This window comes from Salmo salar, chromosome 05 (assembly GCF_965601325.2).
Source record: "Salmo salar chromosome 05, fSalSal1, whole genome shotgun sequence".
NCBI lineage: Eukaryota > Metazoa > Chordata > Actinopteri > Salmoniformes > Salmonidae > Salmo > Salmo salar.
In genome coordinates this window covers 37370149-37386040 of record NC_138295.1, presented here as the reverse complement: position 1 = coordinate 37386040, position 15892 = coordinate 37370149, and the positions used below count along the sequence as shown (strand labels likewise).

The 15892-nt window shown below is 44.0% G+C and overlaps 1 protein-coding gene across 3 annotated transcripts in view; it reads left to right on the top strand.

Annotated features, from left to right (window-relative positions):
• The window catches only part of si:ch211-203d1.3 (protein phosphatase Slingshot homolog 3), a 29035-nt gene that overhangs the window by 10203 nt on the left and 2940 nt on the right, over positions 1 to 15892 (top strand). For all 3 annotated transcript variants that reach the window (XM_045718147.1, XM_045718148.2, XM_014199792.2), the window contains exons 4-16: positions 1028 to 1217; positions 2813 to 2928; positions 4228 to 4296; positions 12512 to 12577; positions 12869 to 13051; positions 13133 to 13226; positions 13611 to 13739; positions 14383 to 14429; positions 14554 to 14700; positions 14901 to 15101; positions 15190 to 15391; positions 15514 to 15624; positions 15751 to 15849. In XM_045718147.1, coding sequence (XP_045574103.1) covers positions 1028 to 1217; positions 2813 to 2928; positions 4228 to 4296; positions 12512 to 12577; positions 12869 to 13051; positions 13133 to 13226; positions 13611 to 13739; positions 14383 to 14429; positions 14554 to 14700; positions 14901 to 15101; positions 15190 to 15391; positions 15514 to 15624; positions 15751 to 15849 — 1654 coding nt within the window. The remainder of the gene's footprint in view (positions 1 to 1027; positions 1218 to 2812; positions 2929 to 4227; positions 4297 to 12511; positions 12578 to 12868; positions 13052 to 13132; positions 13227 to 13610; positions 13740 to 14382; positions 14430 to 14553; positions 14701 to 14900; positions 15102 to 15189; positions 15392 to 15513; positions 15625 to 15750; positions 15850 to 15892) is intronic.

Genomic DNA, 15892 nt, shown 5'->3' with positions numbered 1-15892 from the left:
AGCTCCGAGACAGGATTGTGTCGAGGCACAGATCTGGGGAATGGTACCAAAACATTTCTGCAGTATTAGAGGTCCCCAAGAACACCTTGGCCTCCATCATTCTTAAATGGAAGAAGTTTGGAACCAGCAAGACTCATCCTAGAGCTGGCCGCCCAGCCAAACTGAGCAATCGGGGGAGAAGGACCTTGGCCAGGGAGGTGACCAAGAACCCGATAGTCACTCTGACAGAGCTCCCAGAGTTCCTCTGTGGAGATGGGAGAACCTTCCAGAAGGACAACCATCTCTGCAGCACTCCACCAATCAGGCCTTTGTTAGAGTCGCCAGACGGAAGCCACTCCTCACTAAAAGGCATTGACAGCCCGCTTGGAGTTTGCCAAAGGGCACCTAAAGGACTCTCAGACCATGAGAAACAAGATTCTCTGGTCTGATAAAACCAAGATTGAACTCTTCGGGCTGAATGCCAAGCATCACGTCTGGAGGAAACCAGGCACCATCTCTATGGTGACGCATGGAGGTGGTAGCATCATGCTGTGGCAACGCTTTCAGGGACTGGGAGACTAGTCAGGATCGAGGGAAAGATGAACGGAGAAAAGTACAGACAGATCCTTGATGAAAACCTGCTCCGGACCTCCGACTGGGGCGAAGGTTCTCCTTCCAACAGGACAATGACACTAAGCACACAGCCAAGACAACGCAAGACTGGCTTCGGGACAAGTCTCAATGTCCTTGAGTGGCCCAGCCAGAGTCAAGTGTCTGAAAACATATGTACATTGATATTTCAGTTTTTTTTATATATATAATTCTAAAAACCTGTTTTTGCTTTGTCATTATGGGGTATTGTGTGTAGACTGCTGAGGAAAAATAACAATTTGATCCATTTTAGAATAAGGCTGTAACGTAACAAAGTGGAAAAAGTCAAGGGGTTTGAATACTTTCCGAATGCACTGTAGGTTGGATGTGGTCATATGGAAGTTTGATTGCAAACATCTTTCAAAGTAATAATTCAGTCTTCTATCCTCCAAAACAGAGAGAGCTTTGCTCTGGTCAAAGGGGCCGTCCTTCTCCTGGAAGAGGGAGAGGGGGAGGGGCCACATGAAGAGACGTCGCCCAATCACTCCCCTTCACCCCTGAAGCTGGGGGGCGGAGCTTCAGACACACAGCACAGACAGCTGCACGCCATGGTGTCACTACTAAGACCAGAGGACACTATCAAACTGGTGAGACCTGTCAGCAGTCACATGCCCAGAGGTAGAATGTATAGAATATGCATACAATGGAAAGGACAGGCAGTGTGTGAAGAACTGTGTTTAAATTTGGGTCATCTGCAGTCTGCACACCACAAAGCTGTGTTAGTGCTTAGATAATGCCTGGGCATCAGCAAGTCTTCAGGTCTCAGGCAAGGTTACTCATCACTTGTGTGGTTCACATAACCACCTTTGTTACAATAGCATGACTAGAACAGGCGTGATGCCTGGAGCCCTCCATAATGTCATGTCACATTCATGTAATGCATTTCACTAGGTCTCAAAGTGCCTTTTACATTATAGAAAGTATGGTAACTCACCCTTATACACCTCCAACATGTGAAATCCTAGCCTGGTGGTCCCAGATCTGTTTGTGCTCTTGCCAACTCCATTACTCATTGTCAAACCGAACCTGTTTTCCATGACATGGTGTTAGCATGATAGCACACCAGACTGGCACTCAGGCTAGTAACATCCATCTACACATATATAGTGAACAAAAAGGACCAACGCATGTTGCGTTTTATACATCTTTCTTTCATGAGCTGAAATAAAAGATTCCAGAAATGTTCCATATGCACAAAAACCTTATTTCTCTCATTTTGTGCACAAACTTGTTTACATCCCTGTTAGTGAGCATTTATACTTTGCTGAGATAATCCATCCACCTGACAGGTCTGGCATATCAATAAACGGATTAAACAGCATGAGCATTACACAGGTGCACCTTGTGCTGGGGACAACAAAGGCCATTAAATGTGCAGTTGTGTCACACAACACAATGCCACAGATGTCTCAAGTTTTGAGGGTGCGTGCAATTGGCATGTTGACTGCAGCAATGTCCACCAGAGCTGTTGCCAGAGAATTGAATGTTCATTTCTCTACCGTAAGCTCTACCAGCATCGCATCATAACTGACTTCAGTGGGCAAATGCTCACCTTCGATGGCCACTAACACACTGGAGAGAAGTGTGCTCTTATCGGATGAATCCCAGTTTCAACTGTACCGGGCAGATGGCAGACATGTGAGCGAGCGGTTTGCTGATGTCAACGTTGTGAACAGAGTGCCCCATTGTGTGCCCCAGACGTGTCACACGCTGAGCATGTTTGGGTTGCTCTGGATTGACGTGTACGGCAGCATATTCCAGTTCCCGCCAATATCCAGCAAGTCCGCACAACCATTGAAGAGGAGTGGGACAACATTCCACAGGTGACAATCGACAGCCTGATCAACTCAATGTGAAGGAGACGTGTCGCTCTGCATGAGGCAAATGGTGGTCATACCAGATACTGACTGGTTTTCTGATCCAGGCCCCCTACTTTTTTTTAAGGTACCTGTGATGAACAGATGCATATCTGTATTCCCAGTCCATGTGAAATCCATAGATTAGGGCCTAATGAATTTATTTCAATTTACTGATGTCCTTATATGAACTGTAACTCAATAAAATCTTTTAAATTGTTGTTTATTTTTGTTCAGTGTATAAATACCCTTTACCCCTCTCTCAACCCTACCTGTATATGTCATCCCTTATCCCTCCTTTCTCTCACCTCCCCATCCCCATGCAGGCGGTGAGGTTGGAGTCAGTGAGTCCAGTCAGGGTACGGTATCTGATCATAGTCTCCACCTTCAGTAACAAACAGGAGAGCATTCTCCTGGGGATGGACTTCCCCGACACAGACAGGTATGTGCTGTTATCATTCTTTCAGTAGAGAGGTGTACAGGGCTTGCTGTTTTTACCTTAGACTTTTTGCTCGGCGGTATTCCGTATTTTACGATATACCGGTACTGATGCACGGACTGGTTTGGGTTTTTACTTTACCTTCTATAACGGTATTTGAATGTTTGGTTTGTTAAATGTGATACGCCGTGTTTAACGTCCATTTTAATAGTTTGCTACTTGAGTCCTCTCACTCTCTCAATGCCGCTTTCCACACAGACCTAGCCCTGCCCCCTGTCACTCAAGGAGCGCATTTGTTGTTCCTCGACCACGAGACACTTGCGTTCAGTCTGCATGGTCAATGCAACAATGTTGATGACAAAGATACTGTTTTCACTTTTCTTCATATAAATCCATTAGCGTTCTATAATTACACTTAGTTTGCGTTTCTTACATCTGCAAACAGCGTGTTTGTCTTAGCAAGTTTGGCCTAAATCTTGGTTGCCGCTAATCGCTAGTTAGTTAGCTGGCTAGCTAACTAATAAATGTACTAAGCCAGAGCAAATGTAATTAGCTATACAGCCTGATAATACCAGTGATGGTGTAGACCTAAATCAGCATGTTGTTTGTACAACAGTATCTTCTAAATCTAAGAGGAATATGAAAATGTTAGCTACATGAAGTAGCTAAGAGAAAACATTCAATGTATCCAAAGATTATAGGGTCCCCTAGTGAACACTTATCAACACTTCGGTTCCTACCCTGTCACAATAACTCCTCCCTGGCATTTTTATTCGTTGTCATGTCAAACAACACTGTATTCAAAGTGCCCACTATACTATTCTAACTATAGAATTAGAATAATCATTCTATTTCCATAATTCCAAAAGTTAACCCAAGTGTTTTTGCTCTAAATCGTAAGTGCAATATTTGGTTAAAAATAATGTCTAGATTGTTTGCCCATATCTTGCAGCCCTATGTGGAAATGATCTCAAATGGATGCATACATTGTTGAAAATTGTTTTTGTTGAATTGAACTGTATAAAACAATCAGTATGGAGAAAGACCCATTTGAAATAACTTAGAATATATGTGTTGCAACCCTAGGGTCAGGCACTACTCATAAAGCAAATTTAGAACTTTTCAAAAACATAAAATACCATCATACAGTCCAATTTTTAAATACTGTGATATGATATTTTGGCCATATCGCCCGCCCTACCTTAGACCAGTCTAGAGAATGACTTGCGTTGATAGAAAATATGTTAATGTTGCCAAATTTAAGAAAAATATATTAAAATGGTCTGTCTCTGTTTCTTTCAGATGTCTGTGTACTATCGGTCTGGTTGTGCCGGTATGGAGCGACACACAAGTGTATCTGGACGGAGATGGGTAAGAGTTTAAAAACGTGTTGTGAGTGAAAGAGAAAGATGGAGGGGTGAACTGAAAGAGCGCAAGAGTCAAATGAGGAAACTAGGAAGTAGCTAGCTGAGCCTGTACCACAGCACGGTTGGCCTGGCATCTTGGTGGCTGGCCAGACATAGTAATACCAATGAGTAATCTCTTTCTGTTTATGTACTTGGATCATTCTGTTTCTGTCACTATGTCACCCCTTAGGGCAACACTTAAAACATCTGCATTCACTGCATAAGTACTTCCTAATCAAATCCAATAACATTTTATTTGTCACATGCGCTGAATGCAACAAGTGCAGACTTTACCGTGAAATGCTTACTTACGAGCCATTTCCCAAAAATGCAGTTAAAAAGTAAGAAAATTAACAAATAGATAAAAATAAAATTGAAATAACAATAACGATGCTATATACAAGGAGTACCGGTACTGAGTTAGTGTACTGGGGTATGAGGTAGTTAGGGTGATTTAAGGTAATATGTACCTGTATGTTTGGTTAGGTGATTGATTGAAGTACATGTAGGTAGGAGGTGAGAAATAGAAAGTCTGGGTAGCCATTTAATTAACTGTTCGCAGTCTTATGACTTTGGGGCAGATGTTCAGGAACCTTTAGGTCCCAGACTTGGCGCTCCGGTACCGCTTGCCATGCATTAGAGTGAACGGACTGTGACTTGGGTGGTGGGAGTCTTTGACCCTTTTTAGGGCCTTCCTTTGACACCGCCTGGTATAGAGGTCTTGGATGGCAGGGCGCTTGTACTGGGCCGTACGCAAGCAGTTGCCATACCAAGCGGTGATGCAGCCAGTCAACATGCTCTCAATGGTGCAGCTGTAGAACTTTTTGAGGATCTGAGGGCCCATGCCAAATCTTTTCAGCCTCCTGAGGGGGATGAGGTGTTGCCGTGTTCTCTTCATGACTGTATTGGTGTGTTTGGACCATGATGGGTCCTTAGTGATGTGGACACCGAGTTCCCTGTCTGGAACTGCGAGGAGTAACAGCGTAACCTACGTTGCTAGCTACCATGATAAAGACCAAAGCCGGCGGGAGTACCGTTGAGGACAGTGATGTGTCTATCACACGTGAAGCATCTTTTAAACTAATAAAAAGAGTTATACAAGCAGTTGTTACAACATCAAGAAATTAGCTTCAAGTGTTTTTGTCCAAATACTGGTGGATTCAACTTATAAAATAATGGGCAACCTGACCAGAGAGGTCCAGGACCTGAAGAACAGTTTGCAGTTCTCCCAGGGTCAGCTCAGTGATTTCAAACAGGAAAATGGCAAGAGCACGGCAATCTGTAAGTCATTGAGAGAGGACATCCGTTCTGTGTGTGAATCCATGATAACAATGACAGATAAATCAGAAATCTCGAGGGACAATCAAGGTGGAACAACATGGTTGTGGACGGAATTGCAGAATCTCCACATGAGACCTGGACGGAGTGATGGAAATTATCTCTGAAAAATTGAAGATGGACCACAGGAAGATTGAGGTGGAGCGCCCCCACAGGACTGGAAAACCCACCAAGTTTGTGAGGTTCAAGGACAAGGTAGCTGTTATGGAAAGAGCCATGAACTTGAGAGGAACGTATATCTTCCTCAACGAGGTCTATCCCGAAGCTGTGCGCCAGATGAGGAAAGAACTTATCCCAGCCAGGAAAGCTGCCAGGACACGTGGGGACATTTGCTTACATCTGCTATGACAGGCTCATTGTCCATCCTTCTGGAAGGGATGAAAGCCAAGCCTATGGGTGCGTAGCTTCAACCCCACAGCACACACACACCAATTGATTAATGGACTGCTGAATTTGTAGTTTTATCTTGCTTTGTTTGCTCTTTTCATGTCTATCTCTGACAAGCTACCCAGCAAAGGGCTGAAAATAGCCCCTGTTAATATATGTTGCCTTAGAAATAAAGTTCATGAAATCAATAACTTGCTAACATCAGATAACATTCCTATATTAGCCATTTCTGAGACTCCCTTAGATAATTAATTTGATGATACGGCAGTAACAATACAAGGCTATAATATCTATAGAAGAGACCGAAATGCTTATGGGGGAGGTGTTGCTGTATATATTCAGAGCCATATCCCTGTAATGCTTAGAGAAGCTCTTATGTCAAGTGTTATTGAAGTGTTGTGGTTGCAGGTTCACTTGGCACATCTAAAGCCTTTTCTTTTGGGGTGTTGCTATAGGCCACCAAGTGCGAACAGTCAGTATCTAAACAATATGTCTGAAATGCCTGATAGTGTATGTGATGTTAACAGAGAGGTCTACTTTCTTGGGGACCTGAAATATTGACTGGTTTTCATCAAGCTGTCCGCTCAAGAGGAAGCTTCTTACTGTAACCAGTGCCTGTAATCTGGTTCAGGTTATTAATCAACCTACCAGGATGTTTACAAACTCTACAGGAACAAGAACATCCACAAGTATCGATCACATTTCACATGTTCTTAAGCTGTATCTGTAACCATTGGATGCAGTGATCACAATATAGTGGCTATATCCAGGAAAGCCAAAGTTCCAACAGCTGGGCCTAAAATAGTGTATGAGATCATACAAAAGATTTTGCTGTGACTCTTATGTGGATGATGTAAAAAATATTTGTTGGTATGATGTGATTTAATAAGGAGCATCCAGATGCTGCAGTTGATGAATTTATGAAATTGCTTCTTCCAATGATTGATAAACATGCACCGGTTAAGAAACTGACTGTTAGAACTGTTAAGGCTCCATGGATTGAGGAATTGAAAAACTGTATGGTTGAAGAGATGGGGCAAAAGGAGTGGCTAATAAGTCTGACTGGCTGACTTACTGAAAATTAAGAAATTGTGTGACTAAACCCAACAAAAAGAATAAACTGTATTATGAAGCCAAGATCAATGACATAAAGAATGGTGGGGAAAAAATTGGAGTACTTTAAATGAAATTATGGGTAGAAAGACGTTCAACTCCATCTTTCATCGGATGGCTTATTCATCACAAAACCATTTGATGTTACCAATTATGTTAATGCCTACTTCATTGTCAGTGGGCAAACTTAGGCAGGAAATGCCAACAACGAACAGTGAGCCATCCTATTCATGCATTTAAAAAAAACAAATGATGGAAGAAAAGCATTGCAAGTTTTAATTTTGTAAAGTTAGTGTGACAAACCTCCTGGCATTGACAACTTAGATGGAAAGCTACTGAGGATGGTAGCTGACTCTATAGCCACTTATCTGTCATATCTTTAATCTGAGCCTAGAGGAATCTTTGTCCTCAGACCTGGAGGCAAGCCAAAGTAATTCCGCTACCCAAGAGTGGTAAAGCAGCCTTTACTGGTTCTAACAGTAGGCCTATAAGCTTGCTGCCAGCTCTTAGCAAACTGTTGGAAAAAAATAGCGTTTGACCAAATACAATGCTATTTCTCTGTAAACAAATGAACAGACTTTCAGCATGCTTATAGAGAAGGGCACTCACAAATGACTGATGAATGGCTGAAAGAAATTGATAATAAGATTGTGGGAGCTGTACTGTTAGATTTCAGTGCAGCCTTTGACATTATTGACCATAACCTGTTGTTGAAAACTTGTGCTATGGCTTTTCAACCTCTGCCATAATGTGGATTCAGTGCTATCTATCTAATAGAACTCAAAGGGTTTTCTTTAATGGAAGCTTCTCTAATGTCAAACATGTAAAGTATGGTGTACTGCAGGGCAGCTCTCTAGGCCCTCATTTCTATTTTTTACCAATGACCTGCCACTGGCATTAAACAAAGCATGTGTGTCCATGTATGCTGATGATTCAACCTTATATGCATCAGCAACCACAGCTAATGAAGTCACTGAAACCCTTAACAAAGATTTGCAGTCTGTTTTGGAATGGGTGGCCAGTAATAAACTGGTCATAAACATCTCTAAAGCTAAGAGCATTGCATTTGGTACAAATCAAGTTCTAGACCTCGGCTGAATCTGGTAATGAATGGTGTGGCTGTTGAACAAGTTTGGGAGACAAAATGACTTGGCATTACCTTAGATTGTAAACTGTCACGGTCAAAACATATAGATTCAATGGTTGTAAAGATAGGGAGAGGTCTGTCCGTAATGAAGAGATTCTCTGCTTTTTTGACACCACACTCCAAAAAGAAAGTTCTGCGGGCTCTAGTTTTGTCAAATTTTTGTTATTGTCCAGTCGTGTGGTCCAGTGCTACAAGGAAAGACCTAGTTAAGCTGCAGCTGGCCCAGGACAGAGTGTCACATCTTGCTCTTCATTGTAATAAGAAGGCTGATATAAATACTATGCATGCCAGTCTCTCTTGGCTAATAGTTGAGGAGAGACTGACTGCATCACTTCTTTTTACAAGAAACAAATTGTTTGCATAGTCAACTTACACACACTTACCACATCAGACATGCCACCAGGAGTCTTTTCAGTCTCCAAATCCAGAACAAATTCAAGAAAGCATACAGTATTATAGAGCCATTATTGCATGGAACTCCATTCCATCTCTCATTGCTCAAATAAACAGCAAACCTGATTTCAAGAAAACAGATAAAGCAACACCTCACGGCACAACGCCTCTCCCCTATTTGACCAGATAGTTTGTATATGTATTGATATGTAGGCTGTGTGCCTTTTAAAAAAAACATTAATGTAATTCTGTCCTTGAGTTGTTGTCTATTAATGTTCTGTATTGCTTTGTGTGGACCCCAGGAAGAGTAGCTGCTGCTTTTGCAACAGCTAATGGGAAATCCTAATAAAATACCAAACTTGAAGCTCTCGACCGTCTTCACTACAGCCCCGTCAAAGTGAATGGGGGCGTGCTCGGCCCTCTGTTTCCTGTAGTCCACGATCAGCTCCTTTGCCTTGCTAACGTTGAGGGAGAAGTTGTTGTCCTGGCACCACATTGCCAGGTCTTTGACCTCCTCCCTGTAGGATGTCTCATCGTAGTCGGTGATCGGGCCTACAACCGTCGTATCGTCGGCAAACTTAATGATGGTGTTGGAGTCGTGTGGGGGTAGGCAACAACACATCCGCCACGCTGGCCCTCAACACGCACCCCTGAGGGGGTTGAGGGTCAGCTTGGCGAATGTGTTGTTACCTACTCCCACCACCTGGGGGCGGCTTATCAGAAAGTAAAGTATCCAATTGCAGAGGGAGGTGTTTAATCCCAGGGTCCTTAGTGACGAGGTTGGATGGCACTATGGCGTTGAACGCTGAGCTGTAGTCAATGAACAGCATTCTCACGTAGCTGTTCCTTTTGTCCAGGTGGGAAAGGGCACTGTGAAGTGCAATAGAGATTGCATCATCTGTTGGGGCGGTATGCGAATTGGAGTGGGTCTGGGATGATGGTGTTGATGTGAGCCATGACCAGCCTTTCAAAGCATTTTCATGGCTACAGATGTGAGTATTACGGGGCGATAGTCATTTAGACAGCTTTACCTTGGGGTTCACTATGGTGGTCTGCTTGAAACGTGATTATTACATACTGGGTCAGGGAGAAGTTGAGAGTACGCGTCTGTTTGTCGGAGGGCGTAGCAGGATTTTGTTTATATAAACGTCCGGATTTGTGTTCCTCTACTTAAGTGGCAGCTCTAGCCTTTTAGCTCAGTGCGGATGTTGCCTGTAATCCATGGTTTCTGGTTGGTATATGTATGTACGGTCACTGTGGGGACTACGTCATTGATGCACTTATTAATGAAGCCGGTGACTGATGTGGTGAACTCGTCGATGCCATCGGATGAAACCCAGAAAATATTCCAGTCTGTGCTAGCAAAACAATCCTGTAGTTTAGCATCTGCTTCATCTGACCATTTCCGTATTGAGCGCATCACTGGTACTTCCTGTTCTGAGTTTTTGCTTGTAAACCGGAATTAAGAGGATGGAGTTATGGTCAGATTTGCCAAATGGAGGGAGAGCTTTGTATGAGTCTCTTTGTGTAGAGTAGAGGTGATCTAGAGCCTCTAGTTGCACATGAGACATGCTGGTAGAAATTACACTACCATTCAAAAGTTTGGGGTCACTTAGATGACCTTGTTTTTTAAAGAAAATTGTAGCTGGAAACGGCTGATTTAAAAAAAATTAAATTAAAAAATGTAATGGAATATGTACATGGGTGTACAGAGGCCCATTATCAGCAACCATCACTCCTGTGTTCCAATGGCACGTTGTGTTAGCTAATCCAAGTTTTATCATTTTAAAAGGCTAATTGATCATTAGAAAACCCTTTTGCAATTATGTTAGCACAGCTGAAAACTGAAAACTGCTGATTTTAAAGAAGCAATAAAACTGGCCTCCTTTTAGACTAGTTGAGTATCTGGAGCATCAGCATTTGTGGGTTCGATTACAGGCTCAAAATGGCCAGAAACAAAGACCTTTCTTCTGAACCATCATCATTCTATTCTTGTTCTGAGAAATGAAGGCTATTCCATGCGAGAGATTTGCCAAGAAACTGAAGATCTGGTACAACACTGTGTACTACTCCCTTCACAGAACAGCACAAACTGTCTCTAACCAGAATAACAAGAGGAGTGGGAGGCCCCGGTGCACAACTGAGCAAGAGGACAATACATTAGTGTTTCTAGATTGAGAAACAGACGCCTCACAAGTCCTCAACTGGCAGCTTCATTAAATAGTACCTGCAAAACACCAATCTTAACGTCAACAGTGAAGAGGCGACTCCGGGATGCTGGCCTTCTAGGCAGAGTTCCTCTGTCCAGTGTCTGTTCTTTTGCCCATCTTAATCTTTTCTTTTTATTGGCCAGTCTGAGAGATGGCTTTTTATTTGCAACTCTGCCTAGAAGGCCAGCATCCCGGAGTCGAAACACAGGTGTGATGGTTGTTGATAATGGGCCTTTTTACGCCTAGGTAGATATTCCATAAAAAATGAGCCGTTTCCAGCTACAATAGTAATTTACAACATTAACAATGTCTACACTGTATTTCCGATCAATTTGATGTTATTTTAAAGGACAAAAAATGTGCTTTTCTTTCAAAAACAAGGACATTTCTAAGTGACCCTGAACTTTTGAACGGTAGTGTAGGTAAAATGGATTTGCAGTAAAATCCCTGGCCACTAGGAGCGCTGCATTTGGGTGAGCATTTTCTTCTTTGCATATGGCCAAATATAGCTTGTTGAGTGAGGTCTTAGTGCCAGCATCAGTTTGTGGTGGTAAATGGACAGCTATGAAAAATATAGATGACAACTCTTTTGGTAAATAGTGTGGTCTACAGCTTATCATGAGGCAATCTAACTCCGGCAAGCAGAACCTTCCTTAATATTAGAAATCACCTACCCACCAACTGCTGTTGACCAAGAGACAAACACAGCTGTTCTGTCCTACTGATGTATAGAAAACCAACTAGATTTATATTTTCCATGTCCTTGTTCAGTGGCGACTCAGTGAAACACAGGCTATTACAGTTCTAGAGATCACGTTGATGTTCGCCAATAGAACAGAGGCTAATGGTGACTTATCCACTCGCCGTCGCAGTTTCGTTACATATCCTGCACAGCGACCTCTGTAGCTCCGCCTCCTCCCAGTGACCTGGGCCTAGTCTGGGATGAGCATTATGTCCTTCGCCTCCAATTCGTTGAAATAGAACTCCTCATCCAAGTTGAGGTTAGTAATAGTTGTATTCATGTCCAGAAGCTCTTTTTGGTCATATGAAAAGATGGCCGAAACATTATGTACAAAAAAAGTTAGGATCAGCGCAAAGAAACACAAAATAGCACAGTTGGTCTGGGGCCCGTAAAACGGCGGCCATCCCCCTCCGGTGCCATTATTTCAATAGTTTTAAGCGTTGACTATAAAGTTTGTGGAGCTTTTGGCTGTTCTGGTATGTGGTGGGAATGTGTTGCTTCGTTGACCTGGCTGTGCAGCAGTGTCGGCTCAAGGGAGAAGATTCTGTTTACCACAGATCTAGGATCAGATTACTCCAATCTTACCCAGGAATAAGAAACAGCATTAAATTGATGTTGTAGCCCTGTCTTGTTCTGTGTAGAGGTAATAGGGCTCACATGCTGTCTCTGTGATGTCTCTGTCACACCATGACTCTCTCACACCCACTGACTGGGTGTCTGCCATTAGCAGGATCATACCTTCACACTGCAATGATCCTCTCTCTTTCACACACGCACACACCATCCATCTGTCTTGCTCTCTCTCTCTCTCTCTCAATCTCCCTCCCTTTTTTTTTTTTCACCTTCTCAGTGGTTTCAGTGTCACATCGGCAGAAAAGACGAGAATCTTCAAGCCTGTTTCCATACAGACTATGTGGTAGGTTTTATTCAACCCTGTTTCCATAGACTATGTGGTAGGTTTTATTCAACCCTGTTTCCATAGACTATGTGGTAGGTTTTATTCAACCCTGTTTCCATACAGACTATGTGGTCGGTTGAATATTGTCTGATGAATACAGTAAACACACACATACGATGCTCCCTTTCAGTACTGTAATAGAATGACCTAAAACCTCTACGCTTTCATCCATAATGGCCTTGTCTGAATTAGCGTCTTTTGCCTCTTCCACTGTGTAGACCCTGATGTGTGTGTCTCCGCTGTCCCCAGGTCAGTGCTGCAGGCGCTGCATGGCTGCTGCGAGCGGGCAGTGAAGGGGGCAGTGATCCCAGGCTGTGGGCTGGACTGGGCCCAATACTACTACGGTCATGTGGAGTCTGACCGCCTCTGTCTCAACGAGTGGGGAGCCATGACGGGCCTGGAGTCAGTCAGGAGGGACAGCGCCGGGCAGAGGTGTGTGTGTGTGTGTGTCAGCTAGATGTGGAAGGGGATTCAGGTAGTCATACTGTCTCTCTCTGTCTTGTCTGTATGCAGCTCGACAGAGAGGGTATCTGTGGAGCGGCAGATCAAAGAAGAGCTCAGAGACATCATGAGAACAGAAGACCTAGAGAATATCACCTCTAAACAGGTACCGCAGAGGGAGATGGAATATAATATCCATAATACACTTCATGAAGTAAGCCCGATACTTGTCAAGGTCACAGGCGAACGGAATAGTTGCCACAAGTGGCTGAGATGCAACCGAAGTGGAAGTAGATCACTTGATAGAAGTGATCATAATTCATCTGGTAATATACAGGGAGTCTACGGTCTATAGTCTATGACCTAAATGACTTGTAGAGTCTGTGTCCGTATCTACGACACCTTACCTCTAACACAAGCCATTTAAATCGGCCAAGTCAGAACCAGAGCTCAATAGCTTAGTTTAACCTCATGGATGGATTGAATGCTCATTGGGAGCAAACATGGCGTCGTGCTGTTGTTCGGTTGGCCATCCTCCTCCTTCCTCCAGGTCCGCAGTGCCCTGGAGACCAGGATAGGCATGGACATGAAGAACTACAAGGAATACATCGACAACGAGATGATGGTCACCATGGCGCAGATGGACAAGCCCTCCAAAATATTTGACTACTTGTTCCTGGTGAGTCCCATCTGACCCTTTTAATAATGTCACCTTTGACCTATGCCACACAGCAGTAGCCCCTAACCACAGATCTGATCAGCTTACCCGATCCCAAATCCCTAACCTTGATCATGAGGAGCGGTAAAAAGTACTGTACCTCCATTCATTTCAATGGGTTGCTTTAGACTAGTCTCGTGACACTTGTGTGGGTCGTAGAGTGGTCATATTGTAGGCCAAACTGTTGGAAATGCTGCAGATGTTTTTGTTGAGAAGACGTGATTTTCAGGATTTTTCCTAGTTTGATAAACAGCGGTGTAGCTCTGCCACTCTCCACCACAGATGCGGAAGGACGACATGGGGCGGATGTAGTGGATTGAGACGCAGCCCATGTAAAAATAAAACAACATATCTCTAATTTAAACTGACAGATTCTGTTGGGGATTTTTTTATTATGTTACTTAGATTGACGCACCGGTGCATCAATGGACTCTAGGGGATTTAAGTTGCGAAATCTCGTCAGGGATGATCATCACAGGAAGTGTGCTGTAGCCAAGAGTCGGTCACATGACTCGAGCCTAGTGTTTACAGCTGGTAAATAGAAAGCTCTGACCCTCTCCTCTCCAGGCTGGTGAATTAGGCTCTGTGTGTCTCTGTCTTTTAGGGCTCTGAGTGGAATGCTGCCAACTTTGAGGAGTTACAGAAAAACAAGTAAACCTTTAAATTACTGTGTGTGTGTACGCTTGTTATTGACTTGTATAAGGTGCGTAAGAAAACGAGCAAGCCAATGTGTTGTTGTTGCTGGGTAACTAAGTGTCGGCCAATGACATTGCAGCGTGGGCTACATCCTGAACGTGACGCGGGAGATTGACAACTTCTTCCCAGAATCCTTCAGCTACATGAATATCAGAGTGTACGACGTGGAGGCTACAGACCTGCTGTCACACTGGAAAGACACATACACCTTCATCAACACAGCCAGGTAGTCCCACCCTCCTCTCACTCCTAGACCTTCTCCCTGCATTGCACTGTAATGATATGGATTTTAAGTCGATCAGTCTATTCTAGATCATTGTGCCACCCTGAATAAGCAAGTGAAAGTCTCAACTATGGCACTGTTCATTTTAGTCACACAATAACACATCCCCATTCTGCCCCCCCCCCCCCCCCCCCCCCAAATAGGCAGAGTGGCCAGGCGGTGCTAGTGCACTGTAAGATGGGCGTGTCTCGCTCTGGTTCCACGGTGGTGGCCTACGCCATGAAGCAGCAGCGCTGGCCCCTGGAGGTGGCTCTGTCCTACGTCAGGGAACGCAGGCCCATTGTCCAGCCCAACGACGGCTTCATGAAGCAGCTCCACACCTACAGCGGCATCCTCAACGCCAGGTTAATTGACGTGTGTGTGTGTGTGTGTGTGTGTGTGTGTGTGTGAGACCTAACATCGCCTGTATGTTTACTGTACCCTCCATTCCAGTCAGCAGCGACACAGCGCTCTCTGGAGGTGGAAGTCACGGGCAGAGAAGGAGCAGCGAAAGATTGAGAGAGCGCAGTCTGCTGCTTCACACAGCAATGAGGAGGAGGAGGAGGAGGAGGAAGAGGAGGAGGAGAGCGAGGAGGAAGAGGAAGAAGAGTTGGAGAGTCCAGATGAAGTTGATGAGGCAGATATAGAGATGAAGGTTAGGAAATATTTATGGTTAGGATGATATTGTCAAGCTCCAGATGAATTTTATTTTGTGGCAATTTTATTATATTTTAATTATTTGAAGCAATCATAAATCTCTGTCCCTCTCTTGACCAGCTATTTGAAGAGCCTGTCCACAAGTCTGAGACTGACCCAGAAGCTCCACCCACAGAACCGGCTGCTCCACCCACGGAACCGTCTGTACCCAATCCCTTCATCACTGTACAGGTGGGCGACCTCTCTCACAAGTGTAGTGACATGACAATACCTTCTCTAACATTTATATTACACTGAATCAATGTCAAAAGCAACCTGTTTATCCATCTCTAATACCCTCCCTCCCATCCTCTCTAGGTGGCTTCTCACAGCCCCAGTCGCAGTGGCAGGATGAACCTCTTCTCTCTCATGCAGTCCATCAATGAACTGGAAGACGAGGACCTAAGGAATGAACAGGTAAGAGAGGTAAAAGATGGGGAAGGAGTGAAAGGGTAGAGAA